The sequence below is a fragment of the Eublepharis macularius genome, chromosome 3 (assembly GCF_028583425.1).
Source record: "Eublepharis macularius isolate TG4126 chromosome 3, MPM_Emac_v1.0, whole genome shotgun sequence".
Classification (NCBI taxonomy): domain Eukaryota; kingdom Metazoa; phylum Chordata; class Lepidosauria; order Squamata; family Eublepharidae; genus Eublepharis; species Eublepharis macularius.
Genome location: NC_072792.1, coordinates 154689050 through 154712409, shown reverse-complemented (window position 1 = coordinate 154712409; position 23360 = coordinate 154689050). Strand labels below are relative to the sequence as shown.

At 48.1% G+C, this 23360-nt stretch overlaps 1 protein-coding gene across 1 annotated transcript; it reads right to left on the bottom strand.

The window, feature by feature from the left end:
- Positions 1-777: 777 nt before the first annotated feature.
- On the bottom strand, positions 778-23049 carry CDX2 (caudal type homeobox 2). Its single transcript, XM_054974092.1, has 3 exons — positions 22544-23049; positions 10447-10592; positions 778-1447 (listed from the first exon to the last, which is right to left on the bottom strand). Exons 1-3 carry the CDS (start codon positions 23043-23045, stop codon positions 1247-1249), a joined length of 849 nt encoding a protein of 282 aa, XP_054830067.1. The 5' UTR covers positions 23046-23049; the 3' UTR covers positions 778-1246.
- Positions 23050-23360: the final 311 nt, after the last annotated feature.

The window sequence follows — 23360 nt, the reverse complement described above, 5'->3', positions numbered from 1 at the left end:
AACCATGAAGCCCAAACCCAACCGGTGTGGATGGCAATCGACTGATAGGGCTACAGCTATTTGAAATTGCCCTCTTTTGTTCAGTGGGTTAAGCTGTCTGCTGGAGTTTTGTTTCTATTATAAACTATCTCAAACATGTTGAACACAAAGACATTTTAGAAATGTTTAAAATGAATGAAAATAGTACTACCTCTTGTCTCCTAAATGGGTCTTATCAGAGTAAGAAGGGAGTAGATGGGGGTCTATTGAGTTTAAAGAAACTTAAATTTTCATGCAGTTGTGATTAGGCCACTTTAAGACATTACTACCTGCTTTAAACAATAAAAGTGTGAGCTTCATTTTCAAGTAAACACACAAATTTTCTTTCAATTGGGCCTCTTATGTATGAAATAAATTTCAGTAAAAGCAGCAGGACTCATTCTGGCCATTATGTGAAAGTACATTCCAACTGAATGAGTGGGACTCCCTTCAAGCTGTTTTTTAAAGGGTGCCAGGTGACCGAGACTAATCAAAACTGTCTTCCGTCCTTCCATAGGGTTCTCTGACCACTTACGCACAACACACACACACACACACACATGCACACAAGCACAAATCTATTTAGGTGGCCATCCATGCCAGGTTTATGAGTTTTTCTCCAACAGATTAACACTAAGCAACTCCCTTCAAAGTATCTCTAAGTCTGTAGCTCAGTCTTTTATGTGAGCTGCAGGTCATGCTTTGGGTATAGTTAAGATAGGGGGGCGGCGGGGGAAGAAATATGCTTTAATGGTGTTCTTTCCCCTATCAGAATTTATCAATAGCCCAACAACATTGGCAACAAACAACAGCAGTAAGAAAAAAAGGCATTCCAGGCTCAATTCCCTGAGATTTGGTATTTTCACGGTGAAGTGTTGGCTGAAGAGAAGTGTTGGCTACTTGGCACCTACTGCAGTGTGGAAGAAGAAAAGCAAAAACAATTTTTTTAAAAAATTAATTCCCTTCACTCCCTTGTCCCAACAAAACGTGGGGTCGCTCACAGTGCATTTTGTACAAACATGCAGCAAAGGGTGGAGTGTGGTGGGGTGGTGCAGGAAAGTCCATCCCAGTTCTCAGGTGGGAAGGAGCGCCACCCGCTCACCCCATGCATTTCACAGATGGACTAGCGGCCTTTCCCACTGGGGGGTGGGGCTGATGTACACAAGCCCCTCCCTTTCTCAAGAAGGGCAGGTATGTCCATCCGCTCAGTCTTTCATTCCAGCTGCCGTCACTGTGCAGCGGGCGGTGCTAGGCCAGCGGCACCCAACACACCTCCATTCGGGCCTGAACCGTTTGTCCCTGGCTGCATAGAGGAGACTGGGCTCATGGGTTCTGATCCGCTGTGCACACCACCCGGCTGAGATTGTTGCAGCTTCTTCTTGTTGATCTTTCTCTCCTTTGCCCTCCTGTTCTGAAACCAGATTTTCACCTGGAAGACAAAGTAGGTGTTAGTAAATTAGACGGCCACTATAGTTTTTGGCTGGATTAAATCTGGAGAAGCCTGGGGTTCTGGACCCAGGAACATGATTCGGACACTACAGCTGAAGCTATGAGCCTATGTACCTTTGAGTAAGGCTTGTGGAAGACAGTCAGACCCATTTATCTTACCTCCCATGTTATTCATCCTCTACGTAAAGGCTTTAGGAGAACTCATTTGCAGCTATGGAGTGGGATGTCACCAATATGCAGATGACACCCAACTCTATATCTCACTAGCCAGGACCCCACAGGATGCAGTGGAAATCTTAGATCGCTGCCTGACAGCCATGGTGAAATGGTTGAAAAACAATAAATTGAAATTGAACCCAGACAAGACTGAAGCTTGTTGGGAAGGCAGAGATCTTGAAGGACATTGTACTCCTCACTTTCGATGGATTTTGTCTGACCCTTGCAGACTCAGTTAAGAGCCTAGGGGTTATACTGGATCCAGTGCTACTACTAGAAAAACAAGTTAAGGAAGTGGCAAAAAATGCTTTCTACAATCTCACAGTAGCCTGGAAGGTGGCTTCTTATCTTGACACAGCTGACCTGGCCACTTGGATCCATGCTATGGTAACATCAAGGCTTGACTATTGTAATGCTCTATACATAGATCTCCCATCTAAGTTAACTAAGAGGCTTTAATTAGTGCGAAATGCTGCAACTCAACAGTTATCAGGAGCGAGCAGGAGCATGAACATCACTCCCATCCTACATTCATTCCATTGGCTGGCCATCAGTTACCATGCTCAGTTCAAGGTGTTAGTTATTACATACAAAGTTCTTCAGGGCCTTGGTCCAGCATACCTATGGGACTGCCTCCCTCCCTATGTTCCTCCACGGCAGCTTCGCTCAACTGAACAGGGTCTCCTGCAGGTGCCAGGCTGCACATGGGTGAAATCAGCAGCAGTTCGTACACGGGCTTTCTCTGTGGTGTCCCCTATCCTGTGGAAAGACCTGCCTGAGGAAGTCAGAAGAGCCGCCACTCTCCTGGCTTTCCATAAACGATGCAAAACTGAACTATTCAAAAAGGCTTTTTAATCAAATGGGGGTCTCAGATGCTTCGCTAATAAGTTAGGGACCATAGACTATGTTGTGTTACATATTATCTGCTGCTTTAAATATGTACTCCTATATACCACCTGTGCTCCATGTTGTCTAACATTAGTCCTAGAATTGATTATGTTCTACTTCAGTATTTTTTGTACTCTGTATTGGATACTTGCTAATACTATGTCTTTAAAACTTGTATCTATTTACCATATGGCATTGTTTATGAAATGTCCTTGATACTGTATGGAAATGTACTTGATACTGATTGTACTAATCTCATACTGTATAATCTGCCTTGAGTCTCATTGAGAAAGGCAGTCTATGAATGAATGAATGAATGAATGAATGAATGAATGAAATTGATGACACCAATGTAGAAGTAGACTGAGTAAGGAAAGGATAGCCAGCAAACTTTGAGAAAAATGACCTGCTCCTTTCACAGAGGTTTAATGTGTGGAAATGGGGAGGCTGAAGCTTTCCATGGCATGGAGGAAAATTACATCACCTGGTAAATAGAATTTATTAAAGGGACAGGGCCCTTTTTTTCTCCAGGCACTTGGCTACCCCAGTTGAGCTCCAGAGAAATGTTTCTGCAAAGTGGAAGCAAATGTTTGCTATGCACAGTACTGAAAGATTTGGTATCATGATCCCCCCCTTTTCCCTCTTGCCTTCTAATCAGGATAAAAAAGATCTCCATTCCTGCACTTATGATGGGAATTTGGCTCTCAAAAGCTTAGACTCTGGATGGAAACAATTTGTTGGTCTTTTACATGCAACTGGGTTTGAGCCTTGCTTATGTATTGCAGACCAGCACAGGTACCCACTGGAAGCTACCCTCCCCCTCAGTTCTGCCGTTTGCAAGTTTTAGAAATCCATTGATAAGAAAATGAAATTTTCAAAAATACCATCTTCAAACCATTTAAACTTTAAACCACTTAAATGTAAAACAAGTTTGAGGGTAAAGGAGGGAGCTGAAGGTTAAACTGGGGTTTGAAGGAGAGGCAGCTATGCTTAGAGAGTACAATGCGAAGACCAGGGAAATCTGGGCTCATCTGGAGGTGAGATTGTACCAATTGCTGTTAATCAGCAGGTATGTCCATATCATTCTTGAGCATGTGCTTAACATTTAGCAGGCATCTTACTTAATGTTATTTGCTGTTTTAAAGAATTGTCTTATAGGGGAGGCTTCTTGGGATTAGAAACGTGGGCATGATGAAAGCTAGCTTGGGTTTTAAATGTTTTATTTCTAGTAACTATGTTGACAAAACAACATTTTTAAAAAAACCTATTCTTTAATGGGTAAGTGTATATGGAAGGGGGAAAGAATATTGAACACGCCAGTACAAAATGATCCAGGAAAAATAACACTGGCTTATGTCTAAAATAAAGCAATTGAAGGCTGTGGTACTTTTAACTTATTTCTTGTTGTTTTAATTCCCAAACAGTATTATAGACGTCTTTTTTTCAGCTGGAATGCGGTAGAACGGAGTTCCGGCACCTCTTAAAAATGGTCACATGGCCGGTGGCCCCGCCCCTGATCTCCAGACAGAGGGGAGTTTAGATTGCCCTCCACGCTGCGCAGAGGGCAATCTAAACTCCCCTCTGTCTGGAGATCAGGGGGCGGGGCCACTGGCCGTGTTACCATTTTCACCAAGGGCAATTTAAACTTTAAAAAAACTCCCCCCTTGTTCCAGATGACCCAAAGTGATGTCATTGTAAGGTTCTGAGTTCCACCACCTCTTTTCCCAGAAAAAAGCCCTGATTATAGATATCGGTGCAGCTATCCCAATGCCAACTCTTGCTTATGCAAGTGGCAGGAAAAAGCAACCCCATTACTCACCCTGGAGCCTGACTCAGAGCTAATTAATTTCCAGGAAACCCAAGGACACCTGGAATAGGGGCGGAACACTGAGTTAGAAAGGCAAGTGACTTGGACTTTGAGAACTAAGGTGTGGGTTTTGCAATCCTCACAGAGAACATGATTGGTAGCGTGGAATGTCTCCTGACCTCTGATAAGTGGAATAGAATAAATACATCCCATGTGTTGGTATACAAAGGCGGCCAATAACCCAGTGCATAAACCGGATAAACAAGTGCACTTGGACTTAAGCCACTGACACCATAAACCTAAGCCACCATGCCTAGATTCCATCCAAATCCATGGAGCCTAAAGAAGGTACCAGTCCAAAATCTCTTCTCACAATATTTACAACTCTTTTAACAGGCTCAGAGTGGTTCACAAACCTTATTTCAGGAAGCAAATCATAACTTTGCAATGCAAACACATTCCTCCTATTACAAAGTACGCTATCAACCACTCCTCATATTACAACAGGAAACCAGCAGCTCATCTTTAGCAGCCTTGGGAGGTTTAGAGTAAAAATTAGATTTGAAAAGGGGATTTCTTGCTTCTGACCTACTATTCCATGTTACCCTCTCTCAGCCTTGAAATATGTTCTATAAGGATATAGAAACAAGAGTTCTTCTGAAAACATGCAAAAGGCGCCTTCTCCTCAGCACTGCAGAACCAAAAGTGACGCCATGAAAAGCCTTCCCGATAAGAAGTTGTGACTTCCACACGAGTCTCTACACCTATCATTACTTTAAATTCATCGGTTCCTTCAGTCAGCCCTCATATAGAAAGGTGGCAGCTCAAAGAAAGGCCTGATTGTTCTTGGATTGTCCACATTCTATGGAAAACATTGACCCAAGCATGGTGTTTCATTTTCTTAGGACACAGCTTGGTGGCTTCTTTGTATGAAGAACTGAAGCTGCAAGCCACAAGCAATGTATCATGCCACCATAAAGGTTCTACTAGAACTGGACATGTCACAAGGCTATGCCATAACAATTATTTGCAATTGGTTATGTAAGAAATTGTTTTTTTAAAATTATGCTTTATAAAGGGAGCCATATATTTGGATTAGTGCTGGAGAGACATGTGATTGAAGGGAGGATTCAGCTGCAATACGTAAATTAGGAATTGTAGTTTAATCTATGTGACTGAATTGTTGAACTTAACTGCTGGGCTTTTCTCACAGTAACACAGGCTATTCACCAGTTTTTGATTCTGCATTCATCTGACAAAGACAATTATTTAAATAGGATGAACACCAGATTCCTGTAATGTCCTCAGACGTGTTATGTGTCTATGTAGTTTCTGTTATAACATGTGCCAATATATATATTACTTGTCATTACACATTAGATTATTTGGATTGCTTTTTGTTTGCTTTGGATGGAATGAATTTATATTCTTACATTTTATTTGTTTACAGTATGGTGTTTTATTAGCATTTTGTGTTTGGCTACTAGAACCTCTGAATATGCTGCAAGGCTATTCCTAAATGATTATTTGCAACTAGTTGTCTAAGAAATCACAATGTTTAATTCTGCATCATAAGGGGTCCCATGTAATTGGATTAGTGCTGAAGAGATATCTGATTAACTGCTGGCTTTAACAATATGCTGCTTATATATTATGGTCTGAAATCTCATCTTCTCTTCCACCTCACCCCTCTTGGTGTGTACTCATCAAGTATGATTAAAAGTTATGAGGAAACTCTACTATTTTGCAGTATTTTTCGGCTGATCCATAAAAAAAAGGTTTACTCTACTATTCCAAATTTCTTTCTGTGAGTGAACCACACAGTCTTTGTCAATGTTAACTAAAGGAGAACAGTACTCAATGCTGAAGAAACTCAGCCAATGAAAATAAAATGTTCCCAATCAATTTTTTTTTTTACTTTTGCTGCTCTAAACTACAGATGGTAATTTGAGGATCCCTCTTTTTTTTCTAGAGATCCCTCTGGAGAATGGATTTAGCTTTGGGCTAGCATACCTTAAGGACTGTCTGGTCTCATAAGAACCTACTTGACCACTCTTCTGGAATGTGTATTGGATGCTCCTATATATCTTCTAATACTTGGCTTTAGGGAGATAGGAATAGTCAGTGCTGCGATCTTCACAGCAACAAAGGTGTGTTTATTAATGTTTATGGACAAACAACTTTCCAGAACTGCAGGGAAAGTTTCTAAATTTTAGGCTATGAAATTTATGGTTTCATATCCAATTCAGGCAGGGTGTACATTTACAGCAAACAAAGGCACAGCCCTTGAACACTGTTTGTTGAGAAGCTTGGCCCTCCATCTCAAATTTGACACCTGATAGTCATCAAAGCAGCAAAAATAGCCAGCTTAGCTGATAACGGTGCCTTTGCCTTTGATAGGATGACTCTGGAATAATAAACTAGGAGATTGCAGGTCTTTTTCTTCCCACCCATCTCTGCCTGCTGCCACTATCATTAAGTCTTAAACCTATAATTCCTGACAATTCCTGCCCCCTCAGATAACACACAAGAAAATTGCCTTTAGGAGTCTCTGAGATTTTTGGTAAGAGCTTATAGGTGTTGTTAATACAAAGTGGAAAGTCATTTTGAAATCAAGCGTGCACCCTAAATTTGGGGGTGGATCCAACAGAGCATTTCCAACCGATGGAACGATGTCCACCCGTGGAGTGCAACTTTCTCTCCCCACCCCACGTCTGCAGCTCAAAAAGCAACCCCCTCCCCACCAGCACTTCAGGAGGCACTTGGGGCTACTGGAGGAGAAGTGTAAGAGTTGTGTTCCACAGGAGGAAGTTTTTCTACCCATGGATTGTTTGAGAAATCTGAACTTGAAAATATTTCAAAACATAGAATTCCTTGGTGTATGTACCTTCAATTACATAGTCTCGTCGATCTGATTGACCTGAAGAAATTATTATCCTCTCCTAATACAGAATTCGATAGCATTTTGGAGTCCTCACCTCTCAACAATAAAGGCCTGTTTTCAAAACTGTACAATATAATTCTATTCACTCTCAAATCTAAAGAATGGAAATTTCAAGCCCAATGGGCCCAAGATTGCCAAATAGAACTTAATACAGATTTCTGGAAACTAATTTGGTCCTCCAATATATATAACTCCAAAACAATTGTCACTAAGATACAAACCTATAAAATAATTAACAGGTGGTACCTAACTCCAAAAAAACTTTCCCAGTTGTTGTCCTCACAATCCCTTAATTGTTGGGGAAATTGCAGTGAAGTAGGAAATTGTGCTCACTGTTGATGGAGATGCAAACACATAGAAAATTTTTTGGAAAGAGTATCTTAAAAAAATATGCCAAATTACAAACTATAATGTTCCACTATTGCCAGAACTCATTTTTTTAGACCAATGGGACAATTGTCAAGTTTGTGTACCTACAATAAAGAAAGATCTTATTGCTACTCTACTAGTGGCTGCAAAGAGTACGATTGCCGTTCTTTGGAAGTCAAATTCCAGCCCTTCAATAGACAGTTGGTATGTAAAAATCTGGGATCATTTCATCTCAGAGAAATTACATGATAAAGTTTTTCAAATTGAACACTTCCCAAGGGTCACAAACTTTTTAGAAAAATGGCTCCCATTCCTTAACTACCTTGAAATTAACAGATTCCATCCAGGCTTAAAACAGTTTTATATGTATGTATATGTGTAAGTTTTCTTAATGCTTTTCTACTGTTGTTTCTTATGTTGTGTAACACATAGCTCACTCTCTTTAAGGTATTTACTAAAAAATTGGTATAATTTATTGCAATTTAATGTACTGTGTTTTATTCCAGAGTTTTCTGTAATTGTCATTTTGTAATCTTTATTTTTTGTATTCAAGTTTTAATAAAATCTATTTTAAAAAAGGGGAAAAAACCAAAGCTTGGAATCAAAACCAGTTTCTTAGTTTTGCATTAGTGTTGCAGAGATATTTTACCATGTAGAGAGATTTAAGCAAAACCCAGTTTGAGTCTCAGCTATGAAAATGAAAGCTGCAATTCTCAAACTGGAATGCCAATCTTACACGTCAGTCAATATATTTTACAAGGCATCCAAACTTGTTTAGAATGTGCATCTCAGCTGAACCAATTAGTGAGATGCACACACACACAAATTATTCAGGTCTGGCTCCTTTTATTAAAACATTTGTTCAGATTCATTAATATTGTAACCATGCCTTCTGATTAGCTAATTAAGTGGGAAATTGTTACTCTTGGTTTCAATGGGAACTATGTTTCTGCCTGTAACTTTTTCCTTAACCTAGTTAATAAGAATAATAACTGCTCTTCTAGACAGATTAGTGCCCCATTCAGAGTGGTGAACAAAGTTAGTGTTCTTATCCCCCTAGCTGAGGACTGAGAGGAGTGGCTTATCCAAGTCCTCACCCAAGGAAACCATCTTCTCAAATTTCCGGTAGACAGGACAACACATCCAGTTTGGACAGGCAAGTCCAATTCTCACCTGCCGAGCAGACTGTTAAGGGAATCAGTGCTTCAAAGGTGCTTGCAGTACAGCTGGGAGGAGACAGGGTTTGTGTCCCCCACCTGTTCGTGCCACATGTGAAGAAAAACAACTCCTCCCCTGCTTGACTTAGGAACAAGTAGACTTGAGTATAATCAACCCCACCTCGAGGCTGCTTTCTTCTTCCATAGAAAGATCTGGCACCGATCTCACCTTGTCACATGCGTTTGTATGTCTGTCACATTTATTTATTTATTTGCTTCATTTATACCCCACCTTTCTTCCCAAAGAAGACCCAAAGCAGTTTACATTCTCCTCTCCTCCATTTTATCCTTACCACAACCCCATGAGGTAGATCAGACTGAGCGTTTGTGACTGGCCCAGCGTTACCCAGTGAGCTTCCATGGCAGAGCAAGGACTCGAACCTGGGACTTCCCGATCCTAGTCAAATATGCTAACCTCCACACCACAGAGGCTCCCATATTATATTTTATTTCTGGAGGAAATAAGCCTTAGCGTTTCCTATGCAAAGCAAGACCATCTTCAGGCCCTTTGATGCCCCCCTCCAAAGTAGCACACTATGCCTATCTCAGTGAAGCCTTTGCCTCCCCTTTCCCAAGCCTACTCTAGAGCAAGTTCACACAAAGCCTGTTCCAAACAACCAGCAATTATAGCGAATCAGACAAGCAGCAGGGCTCCAGCCTATACAGGCAGCCCTTCTCGAGCCTGTGAGCCTGCAATGTGGCAACAGCCATTGAAGGCACAGCTGTTCAATGCAAACGTGGTCTGTTGCAGTTGGACGGCACCTCTCTCAAGCACATTACTGCTGAGCCGCTCTCTTACCTCTCATTGCTCTCACTTACCCCTGGTTGCTAGAGGGAAACAGAAACGTAAAGAGTATTGGGAAGAGCAACTTGAAAGTACAGTGCAAACCTCAGGGTTGCCAATTGCCTGGAGGAAAAAATATCCTTTGCTAGATCAATGGGATGTTATTTACCTCTGTGCCATGAAAAGACTCAGCCGCTCATGCCCCTGCATTAGGCCTCCATGCAAGGGACAGGGCACTCCTCCCCGAACATAGAAGCAATCGTAGCAGCTTCAGATATGTTGGTGCCAACAGACAAATGGCCAACTCTAGCATAGTTGTTTCAGTTTCAGGTCCAAAAGTTTGATGGCACGTCATTCAGATTAGTTATCCCTCCAATATTAATCAACGGGATCTGTTCAAATCACATTTTGATTAGTTATAGTCTAATTAATCAAATTAACCCATGTGGTATAGTGGTAAGAGTAAGACCAAATCCCAGCTGTGCCATGGAAGCTTCGGCCAGCCCCTCTCTCTCTCTCGGGCTAACCTGTCCCACTAGGTGGTTGCAGGGATAATGGAGAAAGGGCAAACAATCTTGTAAGCTTCTTTAGGTCTCCATTGGGGATAAAAGTGGGCTACAAACATTTTAAAAAATAAATAAACGAAAGCATCTTTCTGATTGTTTGCGGGACACCGGACCCAAAGCAATTGGACCAAAAAGAGTTGCTGGGAGAACTCGCACATTTCACAGAGCAAAGCGTCAGTGAGCCAGACCTGTCTCTCCGACAATCCCAGTGTGGCTGCCAGCTCAGCTTTCCTCCGGATGGTGATATAACGGCTATAGTGAAACTCCTTCTCCAGCTCCAGACGCTGGTGATCTGTGTAGACGACACGGTACTTGTCTTTCGTCCGGGTTTTCACTGAGGAAACAGACAGTAACAGGTCAGAGTTAAAAGGTATTCTGGCGGCATTATTTCATTAGATAACACTTTCTGTCCTGATCTGGATGGCCCAGGCTAGCTCGATCTCATCCTATCTCAGAAGCTAAGCAGGGCTGGCCCTGGTTAGTACTTTGATGGGGGACCACCAAGTAAGTCTGGGATCCCAACTCAAAGGCGAGCAACAGCAAACCATCTCTGTTTGTCTTAGGGCCACCATAAGTCAGCTGTGACTTGACAGCACTTTTCTCCACCAACTCTTTCCAGGATATATTTGGGGAACATTCTACTGGACTTTAGCAAGAGCCTAGTCCATAGGAAAAATACGCAGTGGCCTCCAACAATTAAGGTTCGGGGAGTGACAGAGGCATGTGTGCAATAGGGCAGTTCCTAAGCAGAGTTACACCAAGACCATCGAAGACTAATGTGCTGTGGTCTACACAGTGATCACTATCAACTGAAAGAGTTCTAAAGCCATTGACTTCGATTGGCTCAAAAGGCGTAACTTTGTTTAGGATTGCACTGTGGCTCACAAAGGATTCGCTGGCCCAAAGTATGCTCAGCACCCAGTTTTCAAAGACTCCACTCTTGTTTGGATTGTTTTCCTAACAGCAATTTTGAAGAGTTCCCTCTTCCTCCTCCTAGTTTAAATTATAAACCCTCAATGTCTGGCCTGAAAGAGGAAGTGATTTTCAAACAATGCACGCTTGTAAAAAAAACAAGCAGCTGCTGGATTTATGACCTCCAAGCTAAACACCCACGTGAACCAGTTTGAGTGTGTGGATTGAGAGGGCTTGGTTTGTGTTTTTATTTTAGAATTTGACATCCTGTAATTAGGCTTGTTATAGATTACATTTCAAATTTTAATTTATTTGGAGGAAAACTCCATCAACATAAAGTCCTAGTGCTTGCAAATAAACTTGCTTCAAAGACATTTATTTATTTGCTTGCTTCATTTATACCCCACCGTTTCCCCCCAGCTGGGACCCAAAGCAGTTTATGGTATTCTCCTGGTCTGTGTTTTATCCTTGTAGCAACCCTGCGAGGTAGGTTCAGCTGAAAGAGAGTGACTGACCTAAGGTCACCCAACAAGCTTCTATGGCAGAGTGGGGATTCGAACCTGAGTCTCCTAGACTGACGTTCCAACCATTACACCATGCTGGCTCTCCCTATCTGTACAAGCGGGGATTTGAGCCTGGGTCTCTCCAGTCCAGGTCTCACGTTTTATCATTTGCATCATGTCTCAGCACAAACCTTCATGCAAACTGAATCTTTAGGACACAAGTAGTGGTGCCCAAGAGAGGCTGTGTGGTGTAGTGGTTATAGTTTTGAATCGACTCTGGCTGAATCCACACACAGCCATGAAGCTTCCCGACCCTATGCCAATCAGCAGTTTCAGGAAGGCTTATTATTATTTTATTTATTTATCTATTCTTTCAATTTATATACCGCCCATCCCCAGGGGCTCTGGGCGGTGTTTGTTTTATGTTTGTTTGTTTTAGTGTGTTTGTGGTTTTGTTTGAAAACCACCTTGAACAATGTTTGGGAAAGAGTAGCCTATTCGTATATTAGTAAGCAGCAGGCTGTTGGACACAGCAGTCTGCCTCAGTACAAAGCAGCTTCGTGTATTTACAGCACAGGCTAGCCAAATTTTAATTGCCCTTTCTTTCAAAAGAAAAAAGGTAAGCACATGCGTTGCTTTTATTAAAAGCCGTGGGACCCATTTATATAAAATGAAGACACCCAACAGCGTGTATAAACGCTTACAAGGGTCCGTGCATGTTAGTCAGCTGCAGGAAACACAAAAAGGAGCCTTGGGGCATTTTCAAGACTATCGGTATTTCCAAGGGACGCAAGGTTATCGCCTGGGCCATGTGGCCCCACCGGTTTATTTTCTTCAAGGACAGGTCACACACTATATTGTTCCCAAAGGCTAGCAGTTCCATGTTAGATGTGGGCTATTGATTAATGGTGCAAAATGCAGCTTGGTGGTTGGGGGTTGGGTTTTTCACGGACCAAAAATGACACAGGGCTTCTTCTAATTGTAAAACAAAAACAAAACAAGGGCCAAGGAGGAAACCTTTGTCTTTCCCTGGAAGTTCAGGCACCATAAGATGGACACAAATGGGGGGTTTATTTAAAGAGCAGGGCAGGAGCTTGGTGGCGAAGGTAGGGAGAACTGGCTTTGGATGCCAATGCCTCTGGAGCAGACACCATAGCTGGGTCTCAATTAGGCAAAAAGAAAAAGCCATTTCGATCCACGAGGGAAACTTCAGGGTTGCAGAATATCATAGTTTTAGGATTAGCTGATAAAACCGGATGGAATGTTTCCAAACTCTGCAGCATCAGATGGAAGAACTGTGTAGTGCAACCCCATGCAAGCTGGCTTGGAACTAAGGCCGGTGTTTAATGGAGCTTACTCCCGGGTAAGCATCCATAGGATGGCCAGACTTGGTGCAAAAAGATCACTCCCCCAGCTATTCATACTAAGAAACCTTGTGTTTTCTCCCTTTGAAACAAACATATAAAGATAAACTAATAATTCAGATCAGGCAAAGCTGTTGTAGCACAGAAAAGATACAGTAATCCTTACATTAGAAAGCTTGAATTATATCTATGACACCATCTAAAATTAAACTGAGGTTTCTAGTTATTTATGAAAAAAATCCAACAGATAGAAGAAGGTACACCCCTTCCTTCCTTAGAATGATAAAATTCTGTTTTAAAGCAATGAGATTTTTATTCCAAATAAATGTGGTTAAGACTGAACTTTTTATTTCATCCATATCAACAGGAATAAAGTGGCATCTCTGTGTTATCTTGGTTATGGATAGGGTTTTCAGTCCTTTCTCCCTTAAAAGTTCATTTCAGTCTAAATTGGAAGCTAGAACTGTAATGCAAACCATAAGACACTCTATCCTCTCTTCAGGAGCTATTTTGATGGAAACAATGCATAGCATCCAAAAATAACCATAAACGTGAAATAACTGCACTACAGAGCTGAAATTTACATGTGGAATACCAATAGTATTGACTCCTCCAAAGTCACGCTTGGAAGCAAGCTTAATTGACATCAGTGGTGTGTGCTGAGGTGCCGACTGTGTTTCCAAGTGGGATTATAAATAATTGTATTATCCTGTCCTTATTGCATTGTTTTAAATGGTGTGATCTGCCTTGAGCCCGGATGAGACAGGCGTACTTTAAAGGAATCTATCCACTAAGTTTATTTTTCTGCAAAATGGCCTCAGAAGGCAATCACAGAAAGCAGCTCTGCTTCAGGTAAAGCTGGTCGCATCATATACCTGACCAAATCTGATTCCCGTCATTTTAATATTCTGAAAAATAGCTGTAAAAAAACCCGATTTCAGTTTATTTTTTAAAAAGACAACAGTGTTTCAGTTTGACAACTTTCCCTTCCTTAACTCGTCTTTTGAGTGAATGTGTTGGGAGGGGGTCGATTTAAACGATTCCCCTCCGTTTGGCATAAAGACCCCTTGCGTGACACTTCCTGGCCGCCTTCCTGGCCAGCCCCGCTGGGCTTGGAGCGCCGAGGGGGCGCGGGCGTCTGCCCGGCTTCTGGTTCGGCGGGTTCTCCCGAAAGATCAGAGGCGTCGTCGGGTGGGCCAGCCTTGGAGGCGTTTAGTGGCCCGCGGGCTGGCTTGGGTCAGATAAAAAAGAAGAGAGTGGCAAGCGAGTCTCCCCGCAGCCCCCCGCGAAGAAGGGCAGCCCACAGGAGAGGAGCCCCCGGCCGCCGGACGGGACCGCGCTGGCCAGCAGCGCCCGTCGGGGAGATCTTATCGCCGCCAGGGTTCCGCCAAGGGCCCGAATCTCAGGCGCGGCCTGAACAAATGGCGGCGAGCGCTTTCATCCCCGGCGCTGCATCCGAGCAGAAGCCCGCCTGGCTCCAAGGCAGCAGTTGAAAGGAGCCCAGACGGCCCGGCCCAGCCTGGCCCTGCCCTCTCCGGGCGCAGCGCAGAAGAACCTCGCGGGGAGAGCTTTCCCCGTCCCCCAAAAGAGGGGTGCAGCAGCAGGAGGGAGGCGCTGTCCCTTTGGTCCCACGCCAGAAGGCAGCGCCATCCCTAGGGAGGGTCGGAAATCCCCCTCGCATTGCCTGAAACCAGCGAACGGCGCCTTCCTCCAATACAGCCTTCTCAGTATTAAGAAGCAAAACAAAACTGCGGCGCCCTCCCTTTCCCAGCTCTTGGAATAGCAGAAGTTACAGTCAACTGCGGTTCTTCTGAGCATGTGCAAAACAGTTTTCCTGCACTAAGAAACTGCCGTCTGTCGCAAGCGGGCCAACCTCCCGGCGCAATGATGAAACTCCCAAGGAGACCTGGGCGAATCGCTCCCTTCTACCCCCCTCCCCATTTTATCCTCCCAGCAGCCTCTCAGTCCAACACTCCAGCTGCTAGATACGGTGGCGGGCCTAAGAAGTTTTATCTGGCAGTAAGCCCCATTAAATACAGCGAGGGTTACTTGTGAGTAAACATGCATAGGGTGCACTGTTCGCCCCCTCCGATAAAGCATTAAATAACACGGCTCTGATCCCGGACAGGATTGTGTGTATCATGAGCTGTCAAGTCGTCTCCGACCTGTGGCGACCCTATGAAGGTGTGTAATGCCCTCAAGTCAGAGTTGACTTATGGCGAACCCTGGTGGGGTTTTCATAGCAAGGAACTATCAGAGGTGGTTTGCCATTGGCTGCCTCTGCAATCCTGGTCTTTGTTGGAGATCTCCCATCCAATTAGTAACTAAGGCCGACCCTGCTTAGCTTCTGATATCTGAGGAGATCGGGCTCACCTGAGCTATCCAAGTCAGAGCCATATGAATGAAAGACCTCCAGAACGTCCTATCATTAACAGACTTGCTCAGATCCCGCAAACTGAAGTACGTGGCTTCTTTGATGGAGTCAAGCCGCCTAGTTTTGGGCCTTCCTCTTTCCCTACTGCCTTCCACTTTCCTTAACATTATTGTCTTTTCCAGAGAGTCTCCTCTTCTCGGGACTGGGGGATCCAAATTCTACAAACCAACTGAAAATCAGGGTTTTTAGGCGTCCTAATTTGCCCCATGCTTTTCAGTTCAGAAACCAGACTTCGCGCGCGGTATAACCCTTCCCACCAGGATCTACGAAGCAAACCCAGGTTGGAGGTCCCAACTGTCAGGGGTGCTGGGTGGGCGACCTTGAGCCGGTCTCGGTCTCTCTCAGCCTAACACACTTCACAAGTTTGTTGCTGTCAGAATAATATGGAGGAAGAGGAAAAAATGATGTAAACCCTAAATAACAGAAACACCTAAAGACCATCCAAAATCTGAGCCCAGCCAAGCGTTCCCACTGGTGAAGCTCCTGGCATCGTTTCCCAGGAGCTCTTTAACTACCAGCCCTACAAGCAGCTCGGCAGAGACTCTCAGATCACTTTAGAGTTGTGTTTGTTTGCTGACCAAGGAGGGTTCCTCTGCCTTTAACACATGCTGCTCCACAGGCCAAAGTCCAGCAGGTCAAGCTCTCTTAAATTCCTGCCTGACACGCAGCCCTTAAAACAGAATTATTAAAGAAGGCATTTTTATAAAGGAAATAGGGCTACCTCATGGCAGATTGCTCCAAGAAAATGCATTGTGTGTCTGCTTATTAAACCACGGTTATTACACATATGGTAGTTATGGTTAATACTTATGCTTTGCTGGAGAACAACTTTGTTTCGAATTTCTGCAATCCTAGTCCTATCACATTTCTTACTAGATGTATCGTCCTCTTGATTGAAATGATATGCATTGTCTAATCCTCCTTGAGTCTCAGCGAGAAAGGCGGACTATAAACAAAGTGAAATAAAAGGCGGGCAACAAAGTGCCGCATCAAGGATCGGAGCAGAGCCCAAAGAAAAGAGGCATTCTGCGCTCCCGCCGCCTGGAGGGCCTCCCAGCCAGCTTGGATCGGGCCCCAATACCGCTGCGCCAGCAGATTTCAAAAGTGAAGCGAGTTTTCGAGCGGCTCCTTCCTGGGCCTGACACAGAGGGAGGGGGGTAGGTTGGCCACAGGGGACCCTGCTGGGCGCATTCTTAGTACAGATCCGTTTAATCGATTCCTGCAAAAGCCTTCTGAGCACCAGCAGCTGGCAGGGCTGGCAGCGCCTTCCTCGAGGCCTGTCCTCCCCAGCTAACCCCATGCAGGGGCTCTGCGGCTCTCCCACCCCACCCCAACCTCTTCCCACGGGGCCGCAACTCCCCCCGCCGGGAACGGAGAGAGAATGAGAAGGGCCTGGCAGATTTCAGTATTGACTGCGAAAGTTTCTGCCCTCCCCGCCTCCGCGCGCTTCTTTTCCGGTCAGGCCGCCGGGAAACAATAGAGAGGAAGGTGTATATCAAAGGGAGATGGGTTTAAAGCCCCCTGCCCGTGACAGATGAGGGCCTGCAAAGAGAGAAGGGGGCGGGGTGCAAAGAGGGCAGGCTCCTGGCTCCAAAGGGGCACATTAACATCACAAGCAACCTGGGCGCCTCTTCGTTGGAGGCCTCAGCCAGCAGCAAAGAAAACTCATATTCATACGGGCCTAATACTAATCCTTCTATCTTCTGGCCGTATTGAAAGCATCTCACCTCTTCTCCCGAAGGACCAGCCCTAACCACACTTACTAGAAACTCAGAGTTGGGAGGAATCCCAAGGGTCATCTAGTCCAACCCCTTGCACAAAGCAGAATTCGCCGTTTTCTCCCCCGCCCCCCATCGACCTCTGCTCTATGCTCAGAGGAAGGCAAAAAAAACCCCAAACCCTCCAGGATCCTCGGCCAACTTGGCCTGGAGGGAAATTCCTTCCTGACCCCAAAGTAATCCCGTTGAGCTCAATGGCACTCAGCAGTAAACAGGGTTAGGACCCCATGCTAAACAAATCGTGTAAACTGGTTATGCTTTGTTTCAGAAAGATTTCATTTCTGTGCTTGGCTTTATGCTTTTTGTTCATCCTTTCCTGCACCCATACCTATTGTGTCCTTTCCATTGAATGTTCGAGCTGCTGCTCCTTATTGCGCTTTGCTCAACGAATATCCTAGCTGTTGATTATATTGTACTTTCTCCTGCACTGTCTAATCCGCCTTGGATCTCAAAGAGAAAGGCGGAATAACAACAATAATAATCGCAGCATGCTCTCGCCCACTCTTTTTGAATCTCCTGCCCCTCTGCCTTTCTATCCTTTGCACCTTCGAGTCCCCGGGGTCATGGAGGGTCCCTTCAGCGAGGGGGGGGGATGACTCTGGGGAGGGGAGGCTGCGATTCCTGGTGCCGCTGGACGCCCCTTTCTTTTTATGGGAAGGGCCCCAGCAAAGCTCTCCACCGGCATTTCTCCGGCTCAGGAGTGGATCCTCTCTCAGCTTCCGCCCCTAGCTTTCAGGTAACAAGATTCTTGAGCAGAGCGATCTAATGTTGCTTGACTCAAGTAAGTCCCATTATAGTCGATGGGACTTGCTCCCAGGTAAGTGCGCAGAGGATTGTTCTGTGAGAATTGCTCTCGTTGGGGCGGGCAAGAAATAGAACTATACTGATGAGCCAGCAGAAAGGTACGGGCTGATTTGGGCCTGAGGCAATTAAAGTGGTCTATTTAACCTTAAGGCCCCTGTCCGTTCCGGTCCCAACTAGGATCCCGCTTCTAAAATATGGAATTTCTCAATGCAATTTACACGGTGCGTTATAAGAGCTGCGCTTTGGAGTTCCCGAAGGATTTAGGGCGATGCTTAAGGCAGCGGTGGGAGACACTGGAGGTGCAACCGCTAAGGGGGCAGGCAGGCAGGCTTCCGACGGAGAAGGCCAAGGAAGCCCCTGCCGAGCTCTTCCACTCAAACGCGCAGGTCCCTTCATTCAGCCAGGATTGTTATCCCCAAGCAGGGGACGTGGGGCTGATCGGGGCTCACCAAAAAATATTTGAACCTGGAATCGCGGGAAGGCGCTTCAGCCCGGCTTGCGATGGGAAGGTGGCCCAGCCCAAATGCTCCTTGGGAAGTCCGATGCGAAGAACAGACCAAAGGGGATCCCCAGGAGCCTGGTCCCCAGTCCGGTCCCCTCCCGAGTAGGAAACAGGTGCCCTTCGGCGGGCAGGACCATTCCCGGGGGCCAGGCTGGACCAGATCTCCCTGGAAGGCGAGCCGCCACCCCGATGCCCGTTCCCGGGTGGGTGCTGCGGGGGACGAAGCGCCGTGCGCAGCCGGGGAGCAGCCATCCCTCCGCAGGTCTCCCGGGCAGCGATGGTTATCAGCGGCCAGAGGCTGCGAGGGGGCCACCGAGGCCTGCGCCCGGTGAGTCAGAAACTAATGCACAACCAGCCGCACACCGGCCGATGATTTATAGGACTGTAATTGGTTATAAAAATCTTTTAAGTGGCTGTAACCAGGGCCTCGGGCGGCCGCCGGGGAGGAAAAACCACCACGTCCCTCAAGAATGAGACCGGACGTCAGGTCGAAGCCAAAGAGCTGAGGCGACGCTCCCTCTGCAGCAGAGCAGCAAGGCCGGCCCGGGGCTGCTCGAGGCCTTCTTTCCCCTCTCCCGGAGCGCGTTTTAGTCTGAATGAAAAGATGTGGCCGAACTGCCCCGGACACAGGAGAGGAAGCTCAAGGGCCAGAAGCAGAAATCAGGGCCTCAAAGCAGAGGGGATGAGCGTGGCGCTCAGAGGCCCCGAAGAAAGGAAGGAAGGAAGCCCTGCCCCTAGAAAACTAGGGTGTCAGAGTAAGCTAGGCCTGTTCTCCTTGACATGCTTGTCTCCACCTGAGGGGATTTTTTTGTGAGCTGGCACCTGCTCAGTCCCCCATGCCCTGCCCGCTGCACTTCAGGGAGACAAGGGCGGCTTACCTGGGCCATCCTCAGCACAATGATGCCCTTCGGAGCCACAACAGACCTAGAAGGATGTAATTCTGCTTAGGATCGCACTAGCCAATCTCCTGGCAGTTGGCAGCACAAGCAGAATCTGAACTGGGGCGCCTCAAACGGGCGGTGAAACTCCTGTGCCTTTTAATGCAAGGGAGTTTTAAAGCAAGAGGCTCAGCACAAGCCACTTGCTGGTGTGAACGCCCGTCTCCCCTGTGCTTGCTTCCGGAAATGTTGGGCTCCGGCTCGGGGCCTTCCTGACAACTAGCACACACTTTTAATGCCATTGGAGTTAGTACTAGACCCCCCCCCCCTAATCCCATGGAGGGGTAACAGAGCCAGAGTTCTCGGGGCCACCTTTCAAAAACCTTTCCTTTTCAAAGGAACAAATTTGCTAGCACTCCGATCTCATACGCATTTTTATCCATTCACTTGAATGGTTTGTATTGGATCTTCAAGTCACTGGCTTCCAAGCCGGCCTAGGCAAGGCTGCACTTCAAAAGCCTTCTCTGGGAATGGGTATATTGTATCATTCAAGTCAATAAAGCAGTAAATTCCGGATCCCACCGGCGTTACTCGGAAATAAACCCCATGGGATCTTCTTGTACAGGAACTATTTAGGATCTGCTACAAGGTTTAGATTTAAACCGATTTCAAGTCATGTTTAACTTCAAAGAAACACAGCATTCGCTTACAACTGAGTATTTAAGCCTCTGTAATCGTCTGCGCGGGGCTGAAATCCTAAACCCCTGTGAAATTTCCAACTTGAAGGCGCAGGATACAAAAATAGTTGAAATAAGCAAGCCTTATTCATACTGTTAAAGGGACTGACTTGTGCAAAAGGCCCATTGATTTCCCGTCACTCTTCTGAGTTCTGCAGCTATAGCCATGCCTAATGCGCTTTATTTACTATTCATGCTAGTTCAGGCGATTCTCGAATTAATTTAATTTAGTCCCCAACTTTTTCCTAGTGGAGGAAACAACCTTCTCCCCGGCTCCATATTATCCTCCCAACAACCTTGTAAGGTAGGTTAGGCTGAGAGTATGACTGGCCTAGGATCTCCCAGCAAACTTCTAGGGCAGAATGGGGACTCGAACCTGGGCCTCCCAGATCCTAGCCCGACATTCTGGCCACTACACAAAGCAAAACCAGCAGAGACGGATCTGGGGCTTATCTGGATATTTCTTCCTCCACCAAAGATTCCAGGCTGAATTCCCACGCAGCCCTCACCCCAAACCCGTGTCTCCAGGCCCCTCCACATGAAACGGGACCCCCTCCCCCGGTTCTCATTTGACGCTGCCCTTCCGGACTACCCGAGTCCGGCACTCAGCAAGCACCCCATGTCAACGGGCACCACTGCAGCGGGACCTCCCCAGCCGTGGGGGTCTGGTGACCCTGTCTCCCGGAAAGGGTTTCTGCAGACAGCTGGGTCCTTGCCTCGGCGGCCCTTTGAGCTGAGCCCGGCTACAGCGGACCGAGGCCGGGCCTGTTTCCCCCCAGCGTGGATTCCTCAGTCTCCAACAGGGCCGCAATCCTGCGCGGAATCTCAGGGCTCCTTCAGTGATCCCCCTAAGCATGTTTCCTCAGAAGAAAATCCCACGAAATCGGCAGGGCATTCTCCCACTACACGGTTTGGGATTTACCGTCTAAAGGTCAGGTGCTAGTGGATTCCTTCCCTCTTCACAAACCAGCACACACACACACGATCCAGAACACACACGCTTCCCGGGTGTTCTGGGGGCCTCTCCCGTCCAATGAATGTCTAATAAAATCCTCTCGAAAAGGAAAGCTCCGCGCAGCCTAGCGAGGAGGACACCCGACCCAGCGCGCAGCTGAAATCGCAGCCCTGCTCGCCGTCGCTCCCGTGGAGAAGCCTCACCCGGCAGGTCGCCGCGGCCTTCGCAGCCCGTTTCTCGCCAGCCGCAATTTCCTGCGCGGGTTTGGACTCACATCGAACTGCCCTGAGCTGGGAGCCCCATTCCTTTCAACGGGCGGGACAGCCCAGGAAGCGGCCCTTTCAGCGCCCACCTGCCTCAGCTACGGGGGCTTGCGGAGCTGCGCCGCTGTCTCCATTCGGCGCCGCGGCAAGCGGGAGACCCGCAGACCCCTCGAAGTGCAACTGGCAGCGGTGGGGAGCCTTGCCCGGGCTCGGCTTTCCTTCAGACCTTCCGGAGATCGGGTACAATCGTGGCAACTGATGGAAAGGTAGCCAAGAGGCACAAAGCAAAAGGCCTGGCCCTCGACCGCGTTTGGCTGGCAAGCAGAGCCTCGCCGTCCGACTCGTTTCCAAGCGAGCTGGCGCGGGAGGAAGATGGGCCTGCACTCCACCGGCAGCTCCTCGGGCAACGCGCACGGCCGCTCACAGCTCCCGACGGCGTCCTCGAAGGCCGGAAATCCGCTGTCCGGGCCCTCCTTTCACGTGCGTTCCTCCGGCGTCCCCGACCGCGGAGTGAATTTGGCTTCGGGGCCCGCCGCCCCCCTGGCCAGAGGCTGCGAGAGGGAAGCGGCGCTTGGCTCAACGCGCATTTGGGCGCAGCCACCTTCGAGGCGCAAGTCGGGCCCCTAAACCGAAGGGGACCGAATCAGCCCAGTCCGGAGCCGAGTATAAAGCGGGCAGGGAGAAGCTCACTTGCCGACAAGCCCACCGAGGCAGCTGGGCTTACTTCTGAGTAAGTCTGGATGGAAGCCGCGGGCGTGGCGCTTAACAGGGGAAACCGGTTTTGTTCGTTCAGCATTGACCGGGCAGCGAAATCGACCCTTTTCGGAAGCTTAAGCGAAACAAGTTAACTGCCTGGCGGGCTGCGAGGAGCCGAGAAATCCGCCTGCGTCATGCCGGCTAGTCTTGCGCAATCGGGGAAGCGGCTGTTTGCCGCTCGGCCTGGCTGGGCGGCATTTCGCTTCCAGGAGCAGAGCCCCGCGGAGCCCTCCCAACACCCCAGTCCGCACCCTTGTCAGGTTTTCCCGCACAGGAAGAACAGTGGGCCAGACTGCCTCTGAGCCGGTGCAGAGTGCCTCCCGCGCCCCTCCCGCGCCCGGTTCCAGCGGCGCAGCTCCCCGCCCCGCGCCCCCAGCCCTGACGGCGCTTCCCGCTTACCGGGTCCCCCAGCCGCCGGCTTCCTCATCCACTCGCAGGGGTTCCCCCGCTGGCCTCCAGGGGAGAGCGGCTCTGCTCCGGGCGGCGCGCTGAGAGGCTGCATCAGGCCCCCGGCGGGAGGGACCCCGCAGGGCGGCGCCGGCGGGCCCTGGGCCGGGTGGTGGTGGTGGGCGTGCGGGTGGTAATCCCCGGCCGGGCTGTAGGCCAGGCCGGCCGCGGCAGGTCCATGCACGGCGTTGGCCGCCACCCCGGGAGCCGCCGCCTGCCCGTAGCCGTTCCAGTCATCGCGGAGGGGCGCGCCGTAGGCTCCGGGCCAGGGCGAGCCGGGCGACTGCGCGTTGTCCAGCCCCAGGCCGGCGGGCACGTGGTAGGCGCCGTAGTCCGCGTACTGCGGGGCGCCCACGAAGTTCTGGGCGGCGGCCAGGTTCAGCCCCCCGGCGTGGCGCACCGAGCCCGGGTACATGGAGGGCCCCTCTTTGTCCAGCAGGTAGCTCACGTACATGGTGGCCGGAGGCGAGCGGCGCTTCTCTGCATGCTGCTGGGGGGGCGGGCGGCGAGCGGCTCCCCTCTCGGCCCGGGCCTGGGACCCCCTCGGGGCGCAGGAGAGCCGAGCCCCGGTGCGCCTCCTTCAGGGCTGCGGCTCCCTCGGCCGGCGGCGAGGCTGCGCTGGGCAGGATGAGCGAGCGCTCGGCAAGGCTGGCCTGGGAATGGCTGGGCCGGGCCCACCGCGAGAGGCAGGTGACGTGGAGGGAGGGGGAGAGGAGCAGAGAGGCGGGCGGGCGGGCAGCAGATCAAGAGAGCCAGCGAGGCTCGGGGG

What these genes read in the sequence shown, in the direction of transcription:
- CDX2 (XM_054974092.1), bottom strand. Translation starts at nt 23,045, where the DNA reads ATGTACGTGAGCTACCTGCTGGACAAAGAGGGGCCCTCCATGTACCCG. An exon ending in GCCGGCGGCTGGGGGACCCG is followed by an intron (nt 10,593 to 22,543) that starts GTAAGCGGGAAG and finishes CTGTTTCCTCAG; the next exon opens with TGAAAACCCGGACGAAAGAC. An exon ending in TGGGATTGTCGGAGAGACAG is followed by an intron (nt 1,448 to 10,446) that starts GTCTGGCTCACT and finishes TTTGTCTTCCAG; the next exon opens with GTGAAAATCTGGTTTCAGAA.